Genomic DNA, 20,095 nt, shown 5'->3' with positions numbered 1-20,095 from the left:
TTTCACATGTTCATCTCGATGCCTCTTCCTCCTCCCCACATCCCTCTCCTCCTGCCACATCCTCCACTTCCAGCTGTGGCCCCAGAAAGTTTTTCGGGAGCAGAAATGTGATGAGCAATTAATTTTCTGAAACTTCTCCCAGGCTAATGATGGGTACAACCCCACCTAAGAGGTTCTCCCCAGACTCACTCTACTCTTGATAGACTGGCTGTAGTAGGAGATGGCTAGAATGCCTTCCCCACTAGGAGAAGTTTAGTTTGCAAACATTATATACCTTAGAAGACACAATTCTTACCAGATTAGAATATAAGGTTTAAGCAAGAGCAACATGATTATGCCAACCAATGACTCTAAAGCCGTTGTTGTATATTGCTCTCAAGGACATGCCTTAGGGTTGTTAAAACAAAAACAAAACAAAAAATAAAACATAGTGGTGGTTATACATTAGTTTTTATTAATTATTATATTAATTATATTAATAATGCAGAGAAATGGTTGTAAGGAGGAATCCAATGGTGGAAAAAAATGAAAAACAAGACAGTAAGAATTTTAACCATTAAGTACCAATAGTGTCAGAAGAACAACGAGGAAAACAAAGACATGGGCAAATCTCTGCATTCTTTGTGTTGTAGCTGATGAGTGTGAGTCACCTGCCTGGATTGTCAGCAACCTATGCCCAAGCCTGAATGACATATTGCCCCTTTGAAAAGCTGTCCACTTTTTCATTTTGTTTTCTTGTTTATCGTTTTCTTTGGGGCTATACTTTTCCTGAGGGCGTTTAAGATGAAGTGGGTGGCCAAAACTAATCATAGTTCTTGATCATGCTAAGGTCCATGGAGGCTGTTTAGGGGATCTCCTGGGGACGCAGGAGGAACCCCCAGGCTCCTTTAGCACTTGTGCTGTCTGGTGGGATGGGTCAGGGTGTGGCTGACCACATGCTTTCCCTCAGAATCACTGAGGACATTGTTTTCTGTGTTGACGCTCCTCCTCTGTGTTGTTGGGAGCCAGGCAGATCCAGGGCTTCCTCAGAGGCCCTGATGAAAGGACAAAGAGAACACTAGTTCCCTGTCTTTGCGGGGGGGGGGGGGGGGAGACGACACACGACACAACTTTGGCAAGGACCAGCCTTAGATTTCTACTAAAGAGACTGGAGTCATCAGTCTGTGTGTTCAATCTGTGATGAACTTGAGATATCCTGTGTTCCCTTTGTGCAACACTGCTTCATCTGCCCCTTGCTGACTTTCTCCCATTGTGTGATAGCTTTCTGCTGACTCTGTCCCATTTTCCCCTGTAAACTACATCTAAGGTGCTGCACTTCTTAATAAGCTTGCTCAGCATAAGACATAGCTTGTGTAAGACCTCCTGGTCCCAAACTTTCCCATCTTCTTTATTTTCTGATCCCTGACCCTTCCTCTCAGGATCCTGTCACAGAAAAAGAAACTGCTAGTCTAGGTCACCCTGTAGCAAGTACATTGGTTCAAGTCTAACATCTGTGCCCTTGGAGCCAGACAGGGCAGAGGTTCCTCCATCTTGTTTGTAATTCTTGCTGAGGCCATTCGAGGTTTAACTAGAACCTGATCTCCTTGATGGAGAATTCCATGGAAAACTACCCACCCCTATCTAGGAACCAAAGATCAGGCTGTCCCAGCTAACTTATCTTAGCCTTTGTCAAAACTGCCTGTTTGTGTGGAACCTCCTCCAGCTCGCCTCTTATCTTAGCTTCTGTTAAAACTGCTTGCTTCAAACTGCTCACTCTGCAAAGCCCCCCCCCCCCTCGCAGTTACTGAGCAATATGCCTGGATGAGGTCTCTGCCCTTAAAAACCCCGTGTTCTAGATACTCAGGGCCATTACTAGATCCCTGAACATTTGGATGTGGTTCCAACCGGCTGGAGTAGACTTTCAACTGGCTATATACACTGTGTCTGGGGAGCTCCCGGGAACACCTTTGACCTCTTTGAGCAAGAGAAACTGTAGGATTCCTTTTCTCCACCCCTGCATTCTTTACCATTGACTCTCTTTAGGAAGTGTAGAGCCCAAGCAGTCAGTTGAGCAACAGAACAAGAACTGCCTTGAGGACACTCCAAATCCCTGGTTCAGATTCCTTTTCCTCCCTGGTAACTCTCTCCCAGGCTCTTACATAGAGTTCCATGTGATAGGGGGTCTGTAATGCCTCTCATGCATGAGACGATCCTGTCACATGGGAGACAGTAACACCAAGATCCAAAAACCGTTTCCCACCTCGATGAAGCCAGTGCTGCAGGGAGGTCAGGGCTTCGTTATTCTTGAAAACTCTGTTTAACTCTTCGAATGTTAATGACTTATCTTCTGTGTTTCTAATGTGGTTTATCCCAGTAGTCTTTAACAAATAGGAGTGTGAACTGAAGTGCTGAGAAAAGCTAGTCCTATGTGATGGTCAGTTTCAAAAGTCAACTCTGTGTGTGTGTGTGTGCGCGCGCGCTGTATGGCCATGTGGACACTGGTGTGCTTGCTTATGTGGGTACGTGTGAAGGCCAGACATCACCATGTCTTCCTTGCTTCTTCTCTTAGTTCTGAGTTCACTGGTTCAGCTGGTCTAGCTGGACAATGAGCCGCAGGGATCTGTCCATCTCCACTCCCCACAACTGAGCTTACGGGTACAAGTGGCCAATGCCCAGCTCTTAAGCTGTTTGCACAATTTGAGGTCTTTTCTAGACCAAATTCTTCCACATTGCTCTCACAGACAAAAGGCCCATAAACCACAGGGTCAGGCTTATCATGAGAGCAGCCCCATTTCTCAGAACCAATTTCAATCTTAATTACTATTCCTGTGGCTGTGACCTAGCACCAGGCAAGAGGCAGCTTTAGGGAGAAGGGGCTTACTTCTGGTTACAATTCAAAGGGATGCAGCCATCAGGAAGGAGGCGGCATGGCAGCAGGAACATTGGGCTGATGCTCAGCTTGCTGTCTACTTTTTATGTGGTTGCAGACCCCAGGCCATGGCGTCAGGCCATGCTCACATTTAGAGTGGGTCTTGTCACCTCAATGAACCTAATCCAGAAAATCCCTTGGAGACATGCCTGGAGACTTGTTTCCATGGTGATTCTAAATCCCATCGGGGTGGGAGAGACCCCAAGGAACCTCACTGGTTATAGCCCTTGGTGCACAAGCGTGGGTGCTACTCGGGAAACCAAGGTTCCCTTTTGGGTTCTTAGTCTCAATTACAAAAGAATTTGTCAACAAACTCAGAAGCTCGAGGATGATTTTATTAGAACTTGAGATGAGAACAGGCGTTGAAAACCCTGACAGCTGCAGGAGAGATGAAGGAAAAACCAGGAATGGGATAGAAATGGGCAGTCTGTAAGAAGTGGGCTAGAGAGATGGCTCAGTGGTTAGGAGCACTGGCTGCTTTTCCAGAGGACTCAGGTTCAATTCCCAGCATCCACATGGCAGTTCACAACTGTCTGTGACTCCTGTTCCTGGGGATCCAATACCCTCTTCCTGTTCCCACCGGTATGATAGACACACAGGTGGCACACAGACATACATGCAGACAAAACATCCATATATACAAAATAAAAAATAAATCTTAAAACAGAAAGAAAGCAAAAGCACTCCTAAGAATGGAAGTAAGCTGTGGATTGAGAAAAGAGCCTAGACACATATGTGTACATGTATGTACACAGGCCCACATATGTAAATATGTTCATACAGGACTACATAGCTACATAATCATGCAAGTGCACACACATGTGCATGGGCAATTAACTACACATCGGCAGAAGTGTGCAAATGCATGCGTATATGCACACACATAAAAACATGTTCACAGAGGCACACACACACATAGGGAGAGACACACACAAATGCACACATGTACATGTGTACAGATCTGTACCCATAGGGACACATACACAGACACACATGCATTCACACATATCTACATAGAAACATACACGAGTATTTACACACATTTATACATTAATGTTCACATTGGTTCACACTATCACATACCTTTATGAGTACACTGTAATAGTAGTTTCCTTTGGGCAGCCAGCTCAAAAATAATGAGTACCTCTCTTCCATCTTGCACTTCCTATTTCCTCTCCGTATCTAGCTGGCAACTCCTCTTTTCTTCTTCCAAGAGGCCTCTCAGTCTCTGGAAGTCCCACCTAACCTCTTCCTGTCTAGCTATTGGCTGTTCAGCTCTTTACTATACCAGCCACAGCAATACATCTTCACACAGTGTAAACAAATATTCCACAACAGTACACCTATGCATTGAGCACAGAGTACACAAATATGTTACCATGCACCCATCTATTTACATATGCCCACACAAGTACACAGTCTACCAAGGCACACATACATACACACATTGAGTGTACATGTTGTACATACACAGGCACATAGGCATGGGGTGAGCCCTCAACCATCATGTTCCCGGTGCCTTGTAAGAGCCTTGAATCCCTGCAGTTACCTTCTCTCACTGCAGTCTTCTCTGGTTAAGGCTGAGAGCATCATGTGACCATGGTATAAATACAAACATCAAAAGGCAGTCTGATGCTGTGTCAATGTAGCTGAACAAGCATAGTGAATTCCCCACCAGGCTTATGACCTCCACAGACAAGAGCCTTTCACCAGTTCAGAGTACAAAGTGACCTCAAATCCAATCATGGAGCGATCGCTTATTCACACACAGGTGTGTTACTATTGCACAAATGAGTACATCCTGCCTGGCAGGTTGGTATTGTAGCTTAAAGGATTCACATCAGAATAAGCCCACTAATGCATTTCACAGCGGCCTGGACGGCATCTTCCACCCTGGGAAAGCTACCCAGCATGGAGGAGGCTTCCAGCGCAGTTCCAGATTGATATCTCTGCAGCTGCAACCAAAGCGTGTGATTTCTTCAGTGACAGGATCTTATCAGCTCCTTCTGGCATGCAACCAAGAAGACTAGCAGGAGCTCTGGGGCCTGTATGACCTACAAGTCTTAAGGAAGTGTCTCATATCCAGACCTGGAATTTGTTCGGTAACCTTTGGCTTTCAGGAACACAATTACCCAGTCATGCTGAACCTCCCCCTTGTAAATCTCTTTTATTTAACTTATATTTTTAATTGGCTTATAAAGTAGCAAGCTTCTGTGTTTTTCATACATCTTTAGTTTTGATTGGTCCTCCCCCCCAATGCCACATCTCTCCTTTCCTTCATACCCATCCCTGCTTAAGTTTTCCACCTCCCCCGTTCCTCCTTCTGTTTTCATCTCACCTGTGTTATGCTAACCCGCTCCCTTGAGGCATCTCCAACTCCAACAGCCCTTGAGTAGCTTCTGTACTCCAGGTTAAACACACAAATCTTTGAGCTAGGATTCACTATGAGAGAGAATATGGGGAATTTCTCTTCCTCTGCCTGGGCTATCCTGCTCAGTATAATTTATCTAGTTCATCCATTTATCTGCGAACTTGGCTCACTTTTCGTTACAGATAATAAAATTCTATTGTGTGGATGTACCATATTTTCATTATCTGCTTACCAGTTGAAGGACACCTGAGGAACTACTTTCATAAAAAGAAGAAAAGCATTCTCATGTACCCAGTCCTGCCTCAGACTCTCTATGTAGATGACGACCTCAAACTTCTCATCCTCCTGCCTCCACCTCCAGAGCGTATGTACCACTGTACCCAATTCATATGGCACCAAAGCTTAAACCAAGGCTGCCTGCATGCTAGACAAGCACTCTCTACCTGTTGGGGGCAAGACTGGAGACTGTCCAGAGGCCCTGGTGATGGGATGCAGGCATTCTGCTCCTCTCCTAGCCAGGATCATACCACACAAGGCCAGCTGGGTACTGGTGCCAGTGCACCAGGGGCTGGGGGGTTCGGGGTGGTGTAGTCTCCATATGTGTCAAATGCTTTGTCTGCAAACCCAGAACGTGCCTCACTAAAGGGGAACTTGAGATATCTTGAGTTCCTGCGTTTCTGTTATCTGATTTTATCTTTACGGATTTGTGTTCTGCTTCCCCATTTGAGGAGTATAAAAAGCCACGCCATTAACGGAGTTGTCCGCCTGGCTCATCAGCTTCCGCAGCCCCCCTCCTGTCAGCCGCCTTTGACTGCTTTCCTTCCTTTCATGTTTCTTTTCCATCCCCAGCCCTCCCCTTCGGGACCTGTCCAGCATGGTGATATAGCTGGTCTTGGTCACTACCATCTGGGCTCCCTTTCTTTTTTAATTAGCTTATTTTAGCTCTTCTACTCAATGAAGTATGAGCCTATCGCATTGGAAAAACGCAGGTCCGTATTGTGTAGCCCGCCCCCAAGTCATTTTTTTTCCTGAAGCTTCCTCATAGCTTGAATCTGTTATTTGTGTATTCTTTTCACTTATGAATTTTTGACAATACCATAGAAAAGATGCTAAGTTCTTATTTGCCATATTCAAAAGAACTGTTATCTTTCTCGCTGCTTGTGGCACAAGGATCATGTTGTTAAAATAGTAAATATCAAGTTTTGTATTAGAAACATCTTGGAAGTTTAAGTGTTGTGTGAAAGTGTCCTATGGGATAGAAAACTAAAAACTACATAACGATCTGATGTCTCATCAGATTTTCACGGGTAACTCTAGCATCCATTAATGATTATTGCCTGAAATATTATTGCTGTGAATCTGCCCATGCTTATTTTTCTAAATCTGTAACTCCTCCATGTTTTAGCTAGATCTACTGGAAGGAAAATTCAGCTCTTGATTTACACAGCACAGACTCAAACTACACTGTAATTCCGTAATTTATTACCAATGTATTGGCTTGAAGTATCTCAAGTTTGATTGGTAGGACTTATTGATGCTGGGCTCTGAGTCTTTTGAATATGTCCCTGTCATTTTTAAGTACTTATTTTCTGAAACCCTTAATTTCTGATACTTGGGAACATTTCTCATGCTCATCTATTTTTCCTGCTTCCCTTTTGAAATCGGCTTTCCTCGAGAAATCCTAATTTCGTTCACTGTAGAAAGGCATTTAGAAATAAGAAACTTGGGTCTGGAGAAATGGCTCAGATGTTAAGAGCACTGGCTGCTCTTCCAAAGGACCTGGGTTCAATTCCCAGCACCCACATAGCAGCTCACAACTGTCTATAATTCCAGTTCCAGGGGAATCTGGCAACCTCATACATGTAGGCAAAATACCAATGCTCATAAAATAAAAATAATTTTTAAAAAAAGAAAGAAGAATCTTAAGGTACTCAATTTCTCTAGTGTTTTCAAGGCAGGCGTGTGTGTGTGTGTGTGTGTGTGTGTGTGTGTGTGTGTGTGTGTGTGTTAATTATTAACTTCATATGCCAACTTGTACTCACAAAAGGGCTTCCCAGATAGCTAGTAAAACTATTTCTGGGTGAGTTTTGGAATGTTTCTAAATATTTGAGTCAGTAGTATAAATAAAGAAGATAAACCTCACAATGTTGGCAGCCATCATCTAATCCATTGAGCACCCCCCTAAAAGGGTGAACAGACGGACAGAGTGGATTCGTGTTCTCTTCTTACACTGAGACATCCCTCTTCTGTTCTCGGTAGTCAGAGCTTCTGTCTGGTTTGAAAAGGATCCAAGAAGTTTTGAGTATAAGTATGCTATCAATCACTATAGTACCAGCAACAAGTCCTTGAGGAGAAAAAATCAGGTAACACAGTTAATAGAAATATGAGCAATTTTATACATAGTTTGTTCACAATGGTGATATATAGTAGTTCTAAGGCAAGTTAAAGAAAAAAATAGAGAATGGATTGCATTGTTTATAGTGTCCTTGAGCCTTAAATTCAACAAGACAATGTTGTTTTCCAGACTTCAAAGAAACAGCAGTGTTGAGCCGGGCGGTGGTGGTGCACACCTTCAATCCCAGCACTCAGGAGGTAGAAGCAGGCAGATCCTGTGAGTTCGAAGCCAGCCTGGTCTATAGAGTGACCAGGAAAGGCTCCAAAGCTACACAGAGAAACCCTGTCTCAGAAAAAAAAAAAAAAAGAAGAAGGAGGAGGAGGAGGAGGAGGAGGAGAAGAGGAGGAGGAGGAGGAGGAGGAAACAAACAAACAGCAGTAAAATATTTTAAATATCACAGTGCTCAAATAAGATTGTTAATGAGTTTCAGAAGAGGACAGACATTACATTGTGATTATATTGACAACCTCAGCACTAGTGTAAGGTAGTGTGTGCATGTGGACACCCTGAGAAGTTTCTGCATAAGCGAATCACTGCTTTTTCTGCTATTCTAGTAAGTATCAAGCAAACAACACATGCAAGTATAAGTGGACATGAGTTTATTCTCATTACTTTTGGGAGAGCTTAAAGAATGCCCTACCACTAGAAACTAATTCTGATGATGGTAGCTTGCTAGAAACATACACCTTTTGCTTCAATTGCATGTAAAAGTCTTTGCATGTGGAATCTGCTTTAAAGTATCTCAACACCAAGACCAAGAAAATAGATGAAACAATGGATTCATAATTGTTGCCAGCCTCACCACCTATATATTATAGAACAGTCTATAATTAAAACACTACACATTAATGTGGTTATTTTAGGTGAATCAATAACAGAAAAATATTAGAAGATGGCATGCCGAGAAAGTACAATTTCAAAGGAACTGAAAATAACTTGCATGAGGAAAATCAAAAGACAACATCGTTACTACTTAAGGAGACAAAAAGGAATCTCTTACCTGGAAATAAAAAATTCACATTTAAAAAAAGAGAAATTTCAAATATTACATGAGACAAAAGTGTGATTATTTATTTCTATTTAAAGGAAATGATTCTTTATTACATATCTTTTTGAAATACATTTAAAACCAAGATGTTCACTGATATAAATAAATATAAATAGATTTCTCTCAATATTACAAAAGAATAAGATTTACAATTTGGCTATGAACATAGCACTGCAGAAGTACAGAATCTTTTCATGTTGAGGTTATGATAACTCTGGACACTATTAATGACCAGTCAGTGAGGACCTCTTCCTAAGGCTTTTTCACTGGAGAAAACAAAACAAGAAAGGATTTCCCTGAGAGCAAAACTGTAGCTTATCCTTCTTGAAAGCAGTGAACTATCTCTGACCCAGACCTGTGCATTTGAAGGGAGATTAATTTGTACCCACCTATTTCTTTGCTATCAATCTAGTCAAAAGGCTTAATGTTCTTTTTTTCTACCTATCATCTATCTATCTATCTATCCATCATCTATCTATCTATCTATCTATCTATCTATCTATCTATCTATCTATCTATCGATGATGTTTGTTTGTTAAGACAGAGTCTCAGGTATCCCAGACTGGCCTGAAACTCAACAGGTAAACAAGAACAACCTTGAATTTCTGACGCTCTGGCCTTCACCTCCCAAGTACTAGAATTATAAATGTGTGCTGAGGAAGGAGCCCAGGCATTTACACATATTAGGCAAGCTCTCTACCAAGGGAGCTACCTTCCCCATCCCCCTGCCGGGTTGTTAGTATGCTCTTCCTTTGGAACAGCTTGCCAACTCATTTTCATGGAAAGTCCAAAGGAAAACACCTTCAGGTCAAAGGTTAAAATAAGATGTTCCATCTCTGTGGCAATTCTGCTTAGAAGAAAGGGGATTTAGTTTGGGGTCTGTGTTCTTCTTTTACAATCTAATTCGTATTTTTAGCTTTCTATTTTCATTGTAAGCTAGAATAACATGATAGATCTAGCAAAAGAAATAACAATTTCCCTTTCTCCAAACTCCCATTCTAAGCACAAAAAAATCTCTACATTTTCCCACACTTTTGGAAAAGTGACCATTGTTATGAATTTTCTAGTTTTGAAATATTTTCGAGATACTTCTGTAGATCAAGAATACCATTCCAGACAAACTCCTTTCTTCTTGTTTTGTTAATGTTCCTAACACAGCTTAAAGACAACTGATAGTATGCCAAAGCAAGAACACTATTCAATTTATTACATCCATTCTTCCTGGACATTCTAACAAACTAGAAGTATGCGGTATGGTTGTATATATTTTCTTCTTAACTCTTCTTTGGCTAAGTCAACTGGCCAGTGAGCAATAGCATCGCATGCAAAACTGTCAAGGTTATTAAACATGTATGCCCTGTAAGTTAAAGAAAAAAATTAAAATCAAAATGATTTTATTTACAGATAATAGACATTAATTTTCAGGGTTCTATGTGATAAAACACTAAAAGGACTGGCTAATTAAGAACCCTAAAGAAACGTAACATTACTAAGTCAAAGAGCATGGACAGCCTACAGCTTACTTCAGTATACTTCAATAATCATGGAAACGAAGTACCATAGCTTTTAGGTTTTTAGCAGTCAAACTAGAGTCAAGAAGGTACTTTGAGATGAAGAGTCAATGAAAGTCCCCTGAACACTAGTAGAGGAAAGTTTCAAGAGATTAAGACACCTGAGAACATTCACAAACACATTTACATTAAGCTGTTTTCAAATTAAAACATTTAAAAAATGTCTTTTACAATCTATAAATATAGTCGTGAAAATGTATCTTAACATGAATGTTTCTGGAACAATGGAAAGTCTAAACATCACCAGACAAATAGAAACACACATACAAGATAAGTCAACCCATTTATGGTGAAAATCGGCATAACAAACCCATTTTTACTAAGCCCCAAGTATCATCATTCTCTCTCCCAAATATTTGTGGCATTGTGGCATCCTAATAATTGTAATAAATGAGTACAAACAAGATGAGATGATAGGCCAGGAATTGATGCAGGGCAGGAGGGGTGAGGGCAAGGCAGAGGAGAGACTTCAACCCACATGGAAACCTGCTATTGCAGAGGCTTCCTAAAATATATACATCTATAAAATGAGTTTAAATGGATTTACCCTATTAACCACTTATAGGGTATTTAACTTACCCTGTAAGTGCAGGGGCATTGCAGGCTATTAAACAAAAAAGCCCAGTGCCAGGTATGGGTTCAATCTGTTGGTCATTTGGGTCCTATAGAGTCCCCAACACAATATAGGCTATTGTCATTACTCTTGGTTACCTTCCAGAATTGGTGGTAAGAACCTGTTGCTGAAAACACCATATAGCTGAGTAACTAAGACACTAAGAAATCAAGCTAGTGCTGACCTGAATACTTTCCCTTTATGGCCTAACGTTCACAGTACTGAAGGCGCTGTGTGTGCTATCAGTGGAGAAGTCATCAACAATCTTATCTAGTTATGAACCCCGTGAGTTGTAATAAGCACGAGCCTGGTAAGATAGGCCCATTGGTCTAACATTGGCTTGAGTGTTGTGGGAACAACCAACTACTTGTTGGATTTACAGCCTGTTCCCCAAGATAGAACCCATGCCTGGTACTGTTAACTAGTTCAAGTACCCACGGTTGGGTAAGTCATAGGCCCTAAGGAGAAGCCAACTTCTACTATTCTGCTAACTGAGCACAGCATTAAACTGTCCCCCACCCCCCCCAACCCCCACCCCCCTGCCAAATACTTATCTTCATACCCACAGATCAGAAGCTCTCATCCCTCTTCGGAAAAACTTCTGTTTGCACTAGATGGTGATTAACAGTGGTCAAAGTACAGATAATGAGAGAGAAATCGTCCTTCCTCTAAGGCCACAGAACATCTTAAAAGATGGTGCAGTAAGACTGTAAGAGCTGGGGGCAATGGAGGATGTTTGTGAAACTGTCTTTCCTAATTACGACACACAGGGACTCACAGCAGCCACTGCTAAGACTTGCACAAAATCAAGCCAGTGAAAATTCAGTTTAGACCCAGGGAGGGCCTCGCTGAGGAGCTCCTGGCAACTGAGGGATGCTGTGAGAGGCTAAGTCCCTGTTCTTCGGATGCAGCCCCTAAGAGGCTGCCCATGCTCCAGCGGATAGCCCTGTGCCCATGCACAGAGTACCAGCACTGAGTGGCCTCAGTGGGTTTTTAAAGAATCCATGAAATCTGGAGGGAAAGTGGTAGTGTGGGCATGAGAGGGGCTGGAGGGGAGGGAGCAGAGGCACTGATCAAAATGACCTCATGAGCTAGAGATGGTTCAGTGATTAAGAGCACTGCCTGCTCTTCCCGATGACGGAGGTTCAATTCCCAGCACCCACCCACACAGCACCTCACAGCTTTCTGTAACTCCAGTTCCAGGGAAGCTGATGCCCTCCTCTGACCCACCCAAGCATTGCATGTGGATGGTGAACATACATACATGCAGACAAGACATTCATACACATAAAATAAAGATAAACAAACCTTAAAAAATACATCCATGTATAAAATTCTCAAACAATAAAGTTTTTAAAAATAACTGACGATGTGTATCACAGTAATGAGAGAATCAGTATGTTAGTCAGTCATTCCACAAAGAATACAACCCTGGCAATAACAGAAACCTAAGATGTCATTACCCAAGTCTGCAGAAACTGTAAGCCAACTGTCTTGATATTTTGTAAGATGCAGAAATGTGGTATTATTAAATCATCCATACCTTTCATAATTAATCAGAATCCCAAAGGTATCCTGTCACACTTAACTTATGAAACATGACAGTGGATTAACGTGCTCACGTAAGTATTCTCAGCACTGCAGGGTAAAGAAGGCATCACTAACTGGAGGATATGACTTATATTTCAATCAAATAACATAACCAAGAATTTTCCTCTACTGCCATCCCTAAACACAAACCTACTGTATAAACCCAACACTTCTAGGGAACTAGATAAATTTTCTGATGGACCCAAGATAGCTGGATGAAGGTACATAATCACCTCCCTCACATCTGTTAACTGTTCCCTTGTCATTTTTAATTAAGTAACTGTAAAATGGGGAGAATAAACAGACACTCAAAATCAGTGCTCACCCTCGACAGCTTATACTTCTGAAATAAGGAGAGTGGATTCATGGGTTAGATCTGCTTTGCTTTGGATCTTCAGGTACTTTTGTTGTTTTGTTTTGTTTTTGTTGTGTTGTGATAGGCCCTTGCTGTGTAGCCAAGGCTGGCCCCAAACCATGACCCTCTTGACCCAGCCACCCAAGTGCTAGGATGAAAATTACCAGTGAATGCCACCATGCCAGGCCATATGTATTATTATTTAAGTGTGCGTGAAAAAGGCATCATTTTAAGGGGGTTGCATGAATTTCTCTCTGTTTCAGACACTATAATTCAGGACAACACTCCCTAAACATTCCAGCACATTCAGCCTCTTGAATACATCACAGCAAGTGACTATGAAAGTGTGCACAAAAACCAGAGGAACCCAGGAGGGAGTGCCCGGCCACTCATCACATGTCCACAGCCGGATAATTTATAATTAGATTACTCAACAACAGTGAAAACAGAAAGCCGGGACAAATGCAGACAGTCCTCGAGGCAGGTGGAATGATTCTCTTCAGCGTACTTAGCTGAGGTGTCTGCACCAGCTCTACTTTTTATGCGATTACATTCATTTCTGCTAAGCTCTCAATCATGTTCTCAAACATTCTGTGAAGGGTGTGTCTTAATGTATTTGCTGTTGTAGAATCTAGAATATTTAATTGATATAAAACAAATTCCTGTGAAAACTATTTTCCTTGCTCAGCTCACCCCACCATGTCCCAAGACCTAATGATCAGATATTTTTAATAAAAGATGGACTCCTTTAGTGGTCTAAATAATATTCATATACTTTATATACATTATTTTGGAAGAATAGAAAATATTGTTTCTTTAAAAGCAGCCATCTCTTGGTATCTGCTAGGGAATGTGAGAGACTGGCTGGAGGAATTCTATGATTCTAAATCCCTGATGATTCTAAATCCCTGATGATTCTAAATCCCTGATGATTCTAAAATCCACAGATGCCTAAGCTCTTTCTATGAAACTGTATAGTAACTACAGATAAATTAAAATCTGTAAACCTTCAATAAAAATATGCACACAGGCTGGAGATGAAGCAGGTAAGACCACTAGCTTCTTTTCCAGAGGACCTGGGTTTAATTCCCAGCAAGGTAGTTCACAACCATTTGTAACTCTAGTCTCTGAGAACCTGATGTCCCCTTCCAGTCTCTGTGGGCACTGAATGCACATTGTATGTATAGTTTAATGAGCAAGAAAAGAGCTATAGAGGTAAAAAGAAAAATAGTCTGAGTTAACAATGGGCAATTTGGTAACAGCATTAAAGAGTAGTTGCTCAAATTGATTAACTGGTTAAAAAAAAGGCAGGAATTAAGTCAGTTTAGAGGTAGTCAAGTGTACACAAACTATTTGATTTCTGAATAGCTGAACCTCCAAAATAGAAGAGGATCAATTTAAATCACCCTGTTTGTGCACAGGATATGAGCCAACCATGACATTTACACTTGGTGTGTACACTCAAAGCACATCAGATATCTCAAAAAAAAAAAAAACTGGCTTTACCTCTGCTGCTGTTGAACATCTGGGTGTTTGCTTATTTTAGTTTTATTCTCTTTGCAGGTGAGATAATCTATCTGAGCCTCACTCCATCAGGTAGCTTTGGTTTTTTACCTCTTAAAGATAATAAGGTCAAACTGCTCCAAGTCACACCCTATACACACAACACTTGGGATTCAAGCAGGCAGCCAGGATTTAGAACTGGTCTGGTTGGCTTCGCTTCATGCCTATATACTATGTGGAAAACTGCTGAATCACAGGCAATTGAAAGATATAATAAGCCAGCTTTTCCTGGATTTCTTTGCTTCTGTATAATACACATTTATTACCATAAATTAAATTCAGTTTTTTAAAAAAGAGTAAATCGTTCATACACTGTGAAGAGGAACTTTGACCTTACAATCATTTTTCTTCAAAATGTCATTACTATCCTTAAATATACTTGGGGAGGAGGGGGGTCTGTCCCTTCAGGGTAGTAATTACAGAGGGAAGGAGACAGCGTTCCAAAAAGGGACTAAAGCTAAGACAGTGATTTACTAACACAATGTTCAAATCTAAGTGGAAAAAAAGAACTAAGAATAAATTTTTTAAATCATCAAAATTTCTGCTCACCTTGATTTTTCATAGTGCAAAAAAAAAAAAAATGACTAGCATTGGGGTCTGAATTACTGTATCAGCACCAACAAATACAGCAGAGGGGAAATCCACTAATGCAGAAGCGCCAGCCACTCCATACCCTGTAGTTTCACCATGATGTACAGAACAGGGAGAAGGCAAGTTCAAGATTGCATTTTGGACGTGGTTTCCCAATGCCAGAGACTCAGCCATAAATACTGCTGCATGCCACTCACTTGTCTCCATGGAAGTAAAAACAAGTACACTCTCTGAACCATCTTGGTGCTTCAGGAGGAAGGCCTGATATCACTGGGAGAAATGTGCAGGGTCTCAACACAGCCTTGCTCCAACCTCAGTGCTCTGCTCATCAGTCAGTCAAAGGTGGTGGCAAGAGATGTAAATTTAGAGTGAGAAGGTGCCTGGGAATTCACTCACATCTGGTAGGTAAATAACTGGAGTCGAAGTGTAAGTTATGTATGTTTTAAAGAGAGGCTGTTTGTGGCATTCATAATACACGCATGGCGTTCCCCTTCATTGGAAAGATGCCGTTGTGAAAGCATCTTAACAGATGTAAACAATGTTGACTTCGCCTACAGAGTACGCCTGGCAGTGTTCTGCCCACTGCACCTAAGGTCTCATCTAGGTAAGCGGGATGTACTTTCAGACTACAAGGGACCTTTGGAGGTGAACAGCAGCGAACAGAGAATTTCAGGAGCATCCCTCTGCTCTCACAGCTCAGTCTGCTGCTGTTGGTTTGGCTTTGGTGCTGAGGATAGAACGCAGGGCCTTGCCCGTGATGGGCAAATGGCCCACCCGCTCTCTCCGTGCACCAGCCCGATTCTCCCTTTCCTTCCCCCCACTCTCTCCTGTCCCTAGACTCCACTCCTCTGGTTTGCACTACAAAGGGAACTGCAGGCAGCAGAAGAGCAAGCACAGTTACCACATCTACTGACTAAAAGACAGGTGCTGTACAACTGTGCTCGTGTGCACAACTTGAGAAGCAGTTGTTCCCACGACAGGGGGACTTTTACAGGATTGTACCTACAGTTTCTTTAACTGATCCGCCAGCAATGCACTGTTAGTTCAGAAAGACAACTAATCAGAATTACCCAAAAGTTTCGAGTTTCCCTTCCTCTCATAATTTCTCATTAATCTCATCACTTCAGTGTCTAATTTAGAATTTAAAGGAAAAATGGAGATAAAAAACAGGAACATGGCCGGGCGTTGGTGGCGCACGCCTTTAATCCCAGCACTCGGGAGGCAGAGCCAGGCGGATCTCTGTGAGTTCGAGGCCAGCCTGGGCTACCAAGTGAGCTCCAGGAAAGGCGCAAAGCTACACAGAGAAACCCTGTCTCGAAAAACCAAAAAAAAAAAAAACAAAAAACAAAAAACAAAAAACAGGAACATGAACCTGAATGTCAAGGGGACAGAAATAAACAGAAATAAAAAGCTATTTCTAGTGCACAGATCAACACGTGCATTTAGCTCTTGAGGAAGTTTTGTGGAGGTTGATGTTTTAACAGAAAACCAGAGCAAAGCACAAAAATATAAAACACAAAACCTGCACATGCTCCCAGTAAACTAATAAAAGTACAGCTCTCAAGCTACAAATAAAACCTCTAGACAGAAATGCAACAGTTTATGATCTCAAATTCACTTGGTAATCTATAGAAAACAAACTCACGGGTAAATAACTGCTGATTTAAGACTTACACCACTTAGGATAAAGGAAAGTATATAATCATGTATGAAATAATAATAATAATAATAATTCAAATGTTCCTACTCATAAAATTGAAGAGATTCAAGGAAAACCATGTAACTTGAGAAAATACTGTTCTTCAATAAGAGGATTATCTCAGTGCGATCCTGTTAGAACTGCATCTCTGTGATGTTCAAATCACTGCAAAGATTTTGTCTCATTTGGTCACCTTCAATAAATAAGCACAATGCTGGGCAAATAGGAAGTACCTGGTAAACCGTTACCGAACTTCACTGGATGAAACCTTTTTTGTAGGTGAGAAAATCAAGACCCCTAAAATAACCAACGTTGTTGTCATTTTTATTGTTGTGCATTGCCACAACAACAAAAATCTTACTTTTAACCCAAGGTTCAGGCCACAGTTTTAATGGTTCAAAGCATTTTGAATTAAAATATTCGATATGCTGGAGAGATGGCTCCCAAGTTGAGAGCATGCCCTCCTCTTGTGGAGGACCTAAGTTCAGTCCCCAGCACCCACAAGTGGTTCACTACAGCTCTAGTAAATCCAAAATTTCTGCATTCATGTGCACAAACCCACACATACATCATCATCATCATCATAATATACACATACGTGTAATTTTTAAAATATTTAAAATATGTGTGATTATTCAAAAAGACTGTGTATCAGATGAGGTACTGATTAAAATATAGACTATCATTTCTATGGCTAAAAAAATCAAGTCAGACATATTTCTGCCAACTGATGTCCCTTAAAAGGTGCTTGTCACATGCTCTGTGGACTTGCCCCATCTTTCCACACTGTCTCACTTGTGTATCCAGTAACATGAAATGCAATCCATCATGAAAAACTGAGATTGCAGAGGCTAGATTTGGTTCTTGCTCGTAATCATACTTAACAAAAACAGAACAAAAACCCGGGAGTCATGTGAAATTACACTAAAAAAGAGACACATGGCTAGAAAAAGAATGTGATAGAAAAAAAGCTAAAATTTCAAAATTCTAAACGCAGGCTATAAGCAACCATAGCTGATTGCCTGACTTCTTAACTCTGAGTAACAGGCAGGCAGCTATAGTCACACTATAACGGACCTGGAGCATGTAACATGTCAGGACTAAAGACAGCGACGGTCATCAGACCGGCACCGTTCATTCCGGTATTGACAGGAGATTCAAGACTACTGCAGGCACACTCAGGTTTGGGCCAAACTGTTGAGCAATCCAGATTCAGGGTAAAGAGAGTAAGTACACATGCGGGTCTCACTGACTATTTTCTAACTTTAATATGACTTCAAGTGATCTATCAGCCTTCATAAGATGTACGAGTGTTACAACACATGATTCTAGCCCTGCAGACTAAAGATAACGCAATGGTTGGAGAGAATCCGTGTACTCCGTCTGAGTTGAGTCGTGCAGTCTCTTGCCCTATCAGTAAGACGAGACTCTACTGTGCCTAGTCACTGGCCTCTACTTCCTTCCTGCGTAGCTTTGAAACCCTGGACAAGATACAAATCCTGTAATCCATATTTGTCAATGGGAAGTCTTTTTGTGGGGGTGTGGCCACTAGGAGGTAAACCGTGCTCCAGTAGATGGTCCTGTACACATATGCAAATTGATCTCTGAAAGTTAAAGTTAGTAAATAAAATTTAAAAAAGGAGAGAGCACCAAGTTGGGAAGGGATAATATGCTAGGGGAGGGGACTGAAGGGGAAAACCTGGGAGAAATCAAAACTCACTGTAAAAACATTTCTCCCAGCTTAAACAAACAAACAAAAAAAAGTATGCATGCTACATTCCGGCATTGTTGAAAAGTTAAACATATATACATGTAAAAACTTCAAATACAGCAGCATTTGCCACACAGCAAACACAAACATTACCTGAATTTAAAAAAAAAAATGGTGCTTGTTTATCTTTCATGTCACCAGAGGGAGTGATAAAATTTGCACAAATCTACCTCAGAAAAAGAACGGTGACCCCACACTGTGTCGTCCTGATGTCCTGTGTACTCATCTCTTACTACTGTGCTAGGATTGAACACATCCACTATCAACTACAAGCTTACACAGAATCTGCATCATAGACAAAAAAATGGAGACTCAGAGGGCCTAAATTAATTGTTGGGTTGAATATTTACTAAATAAAAAGCCAGATTGAAACCAGTTTGACTAATTCCTAAGCATGAGTTTTTTTTTGTTTTTGTTTTTTTCTTCTAGATGATACTGACTTTAAGGACAATAAAACTATGTTGGCCTCATATTGCCAATAGGGAGCAGACCCAGGAAGGAAAAAAAGATTAATTTTATATATGTAAAAAGTGCAGGCAAGCCGGGCGGTGGTGGTGCACACCTTTAATCCCAGCACTCGGGAGGCAGAGCCAGGCGGATCTCTGTGAGTTCGAGGCCAGCCTGGGCTACCAAGTGAGTTCCAGGAAAGGCGCAAAGCTACACAAACAAACACTGTATTGAAAAACCAAAAAAAAAAAAAAAAAAAAAAAGTGCAGGCATATAGAAAGAGAATAAAGTGATTTGCGGTGTGTGGGTAGAATGAATACTTCATGGGGGGGGGGGTAAATCAGGAAAAACTGCTTGAACCGACTCTTAGCAGAGGAAGACAAAACTGAGAGAGGGGGCGGGGACTGACCTGACACAGAGCCAGGGTCAGAAGCCCTAAGAAGATCTGGTGATTTCTAGATGGATTCTGAGGAATTACGTGGGAAAAACTGCAAATTTCTAGGACATTACCATATAATCAATGAAAGTATTTTCCCAGGGGAGAACAATGGGAGGCTGACTTAGGAGTGATGTGTAACAATACATACACATACACATTTCACAGGGACACTCACTTCTTTGTACATTCAATAACAAATTAAGTTGAAAACACTCCCAGTTGTGAGTCTCATCTTTAAAGTGACAAAATAACCTGATTCACAGGATGAACTTAAGGAACGACCCTTCTCCCGATTGTCTGACTGCAGGAGTGAGCTGTCAGAACACAGGTAAATTACAACATACCCTAAAAAACGTTTCCTGGGAAAGTATACAAACTTGAAGAATTTCAAATGTAAACAGAAAAGAGGGGTAGAATTCACCAGCAGGGCATGTGCATGGTATATACAAGGCCTGAACTGCACTATAAGAAATGAAATTTATTTAAAAAGTATTAAATAGTAAGTATTTCAAATCTCCACTAAATACCACTAAGTAACAGAAACTCAGGCGTTAAAACTCATCACTTCTACAATTCATTAAATCAGAAGATTTTTTGTTAGCTTAGAATATATTTATTTCTATTTAAAATATAAAATGAAAAAAGTAATTCCACCTGCTGAGATATTTCTAAATACTTAGCTTAAACATAAACTAAGTGTAACAAATACTTAAAAAGTAACAATAAACAAATAA

The 20,095-nt window shown here is 41.1% G+C and overlaps 1 protein-coding gene across 11 annotated transcripts in view; it reads right to left on the bottom strand.

Moving 5' to 3' along the window:
• Positions 1–7,233: 7,233 nt before the first annotated feature.
• Cd55 (CD55 molecule (Cromer blood group)) overlaps positions 7,234–20,095 on the bottom strand; it is a 31,467-nt gene continuing 18,605 nt past the window's right edge. For 9 of the 11 annotated variants that reach the window (XM_037211465.1, XM_037211457.1, XM_037211463.1 and 6 more), the window contains one exon: positions 7,234–7,623. In XM_037211465.1, coding sequence (XP_037067360.1) covers positions 7,505–7,623 — 119 coding nt within the window. In that variant the 3' untranslated portion in view covers positions 7,234–7,504. Of the gene's footprint in view, positions 7,624–9,895; positions 10,080–20,095 lie in introns of those variants that run through there. The other 2 variants (XM_037211460.1, XM_037211458.1) reach the window with 2 other exon arrangements.

The sequence above is a fragment of the Peromyscus leucopus genome, chromosome 15 (assembly GCF_004664715.2).
Source record: "Peromyscus leucopus breed LL Stock chromosome 15, UCI_PerLeu_2.1, whole genome shotgun sequence".
Classification (NCBI taxonomy): domain Eukaryota; kingdom Metazoa; phylum Chordata; class Mammalia; order Rodentia; family Cricetidae; genus Peromyscus; species Peromyscus leucopus.
This window is presented reverse-complemented; position numbering and strand designations above follow the sequence as displayed.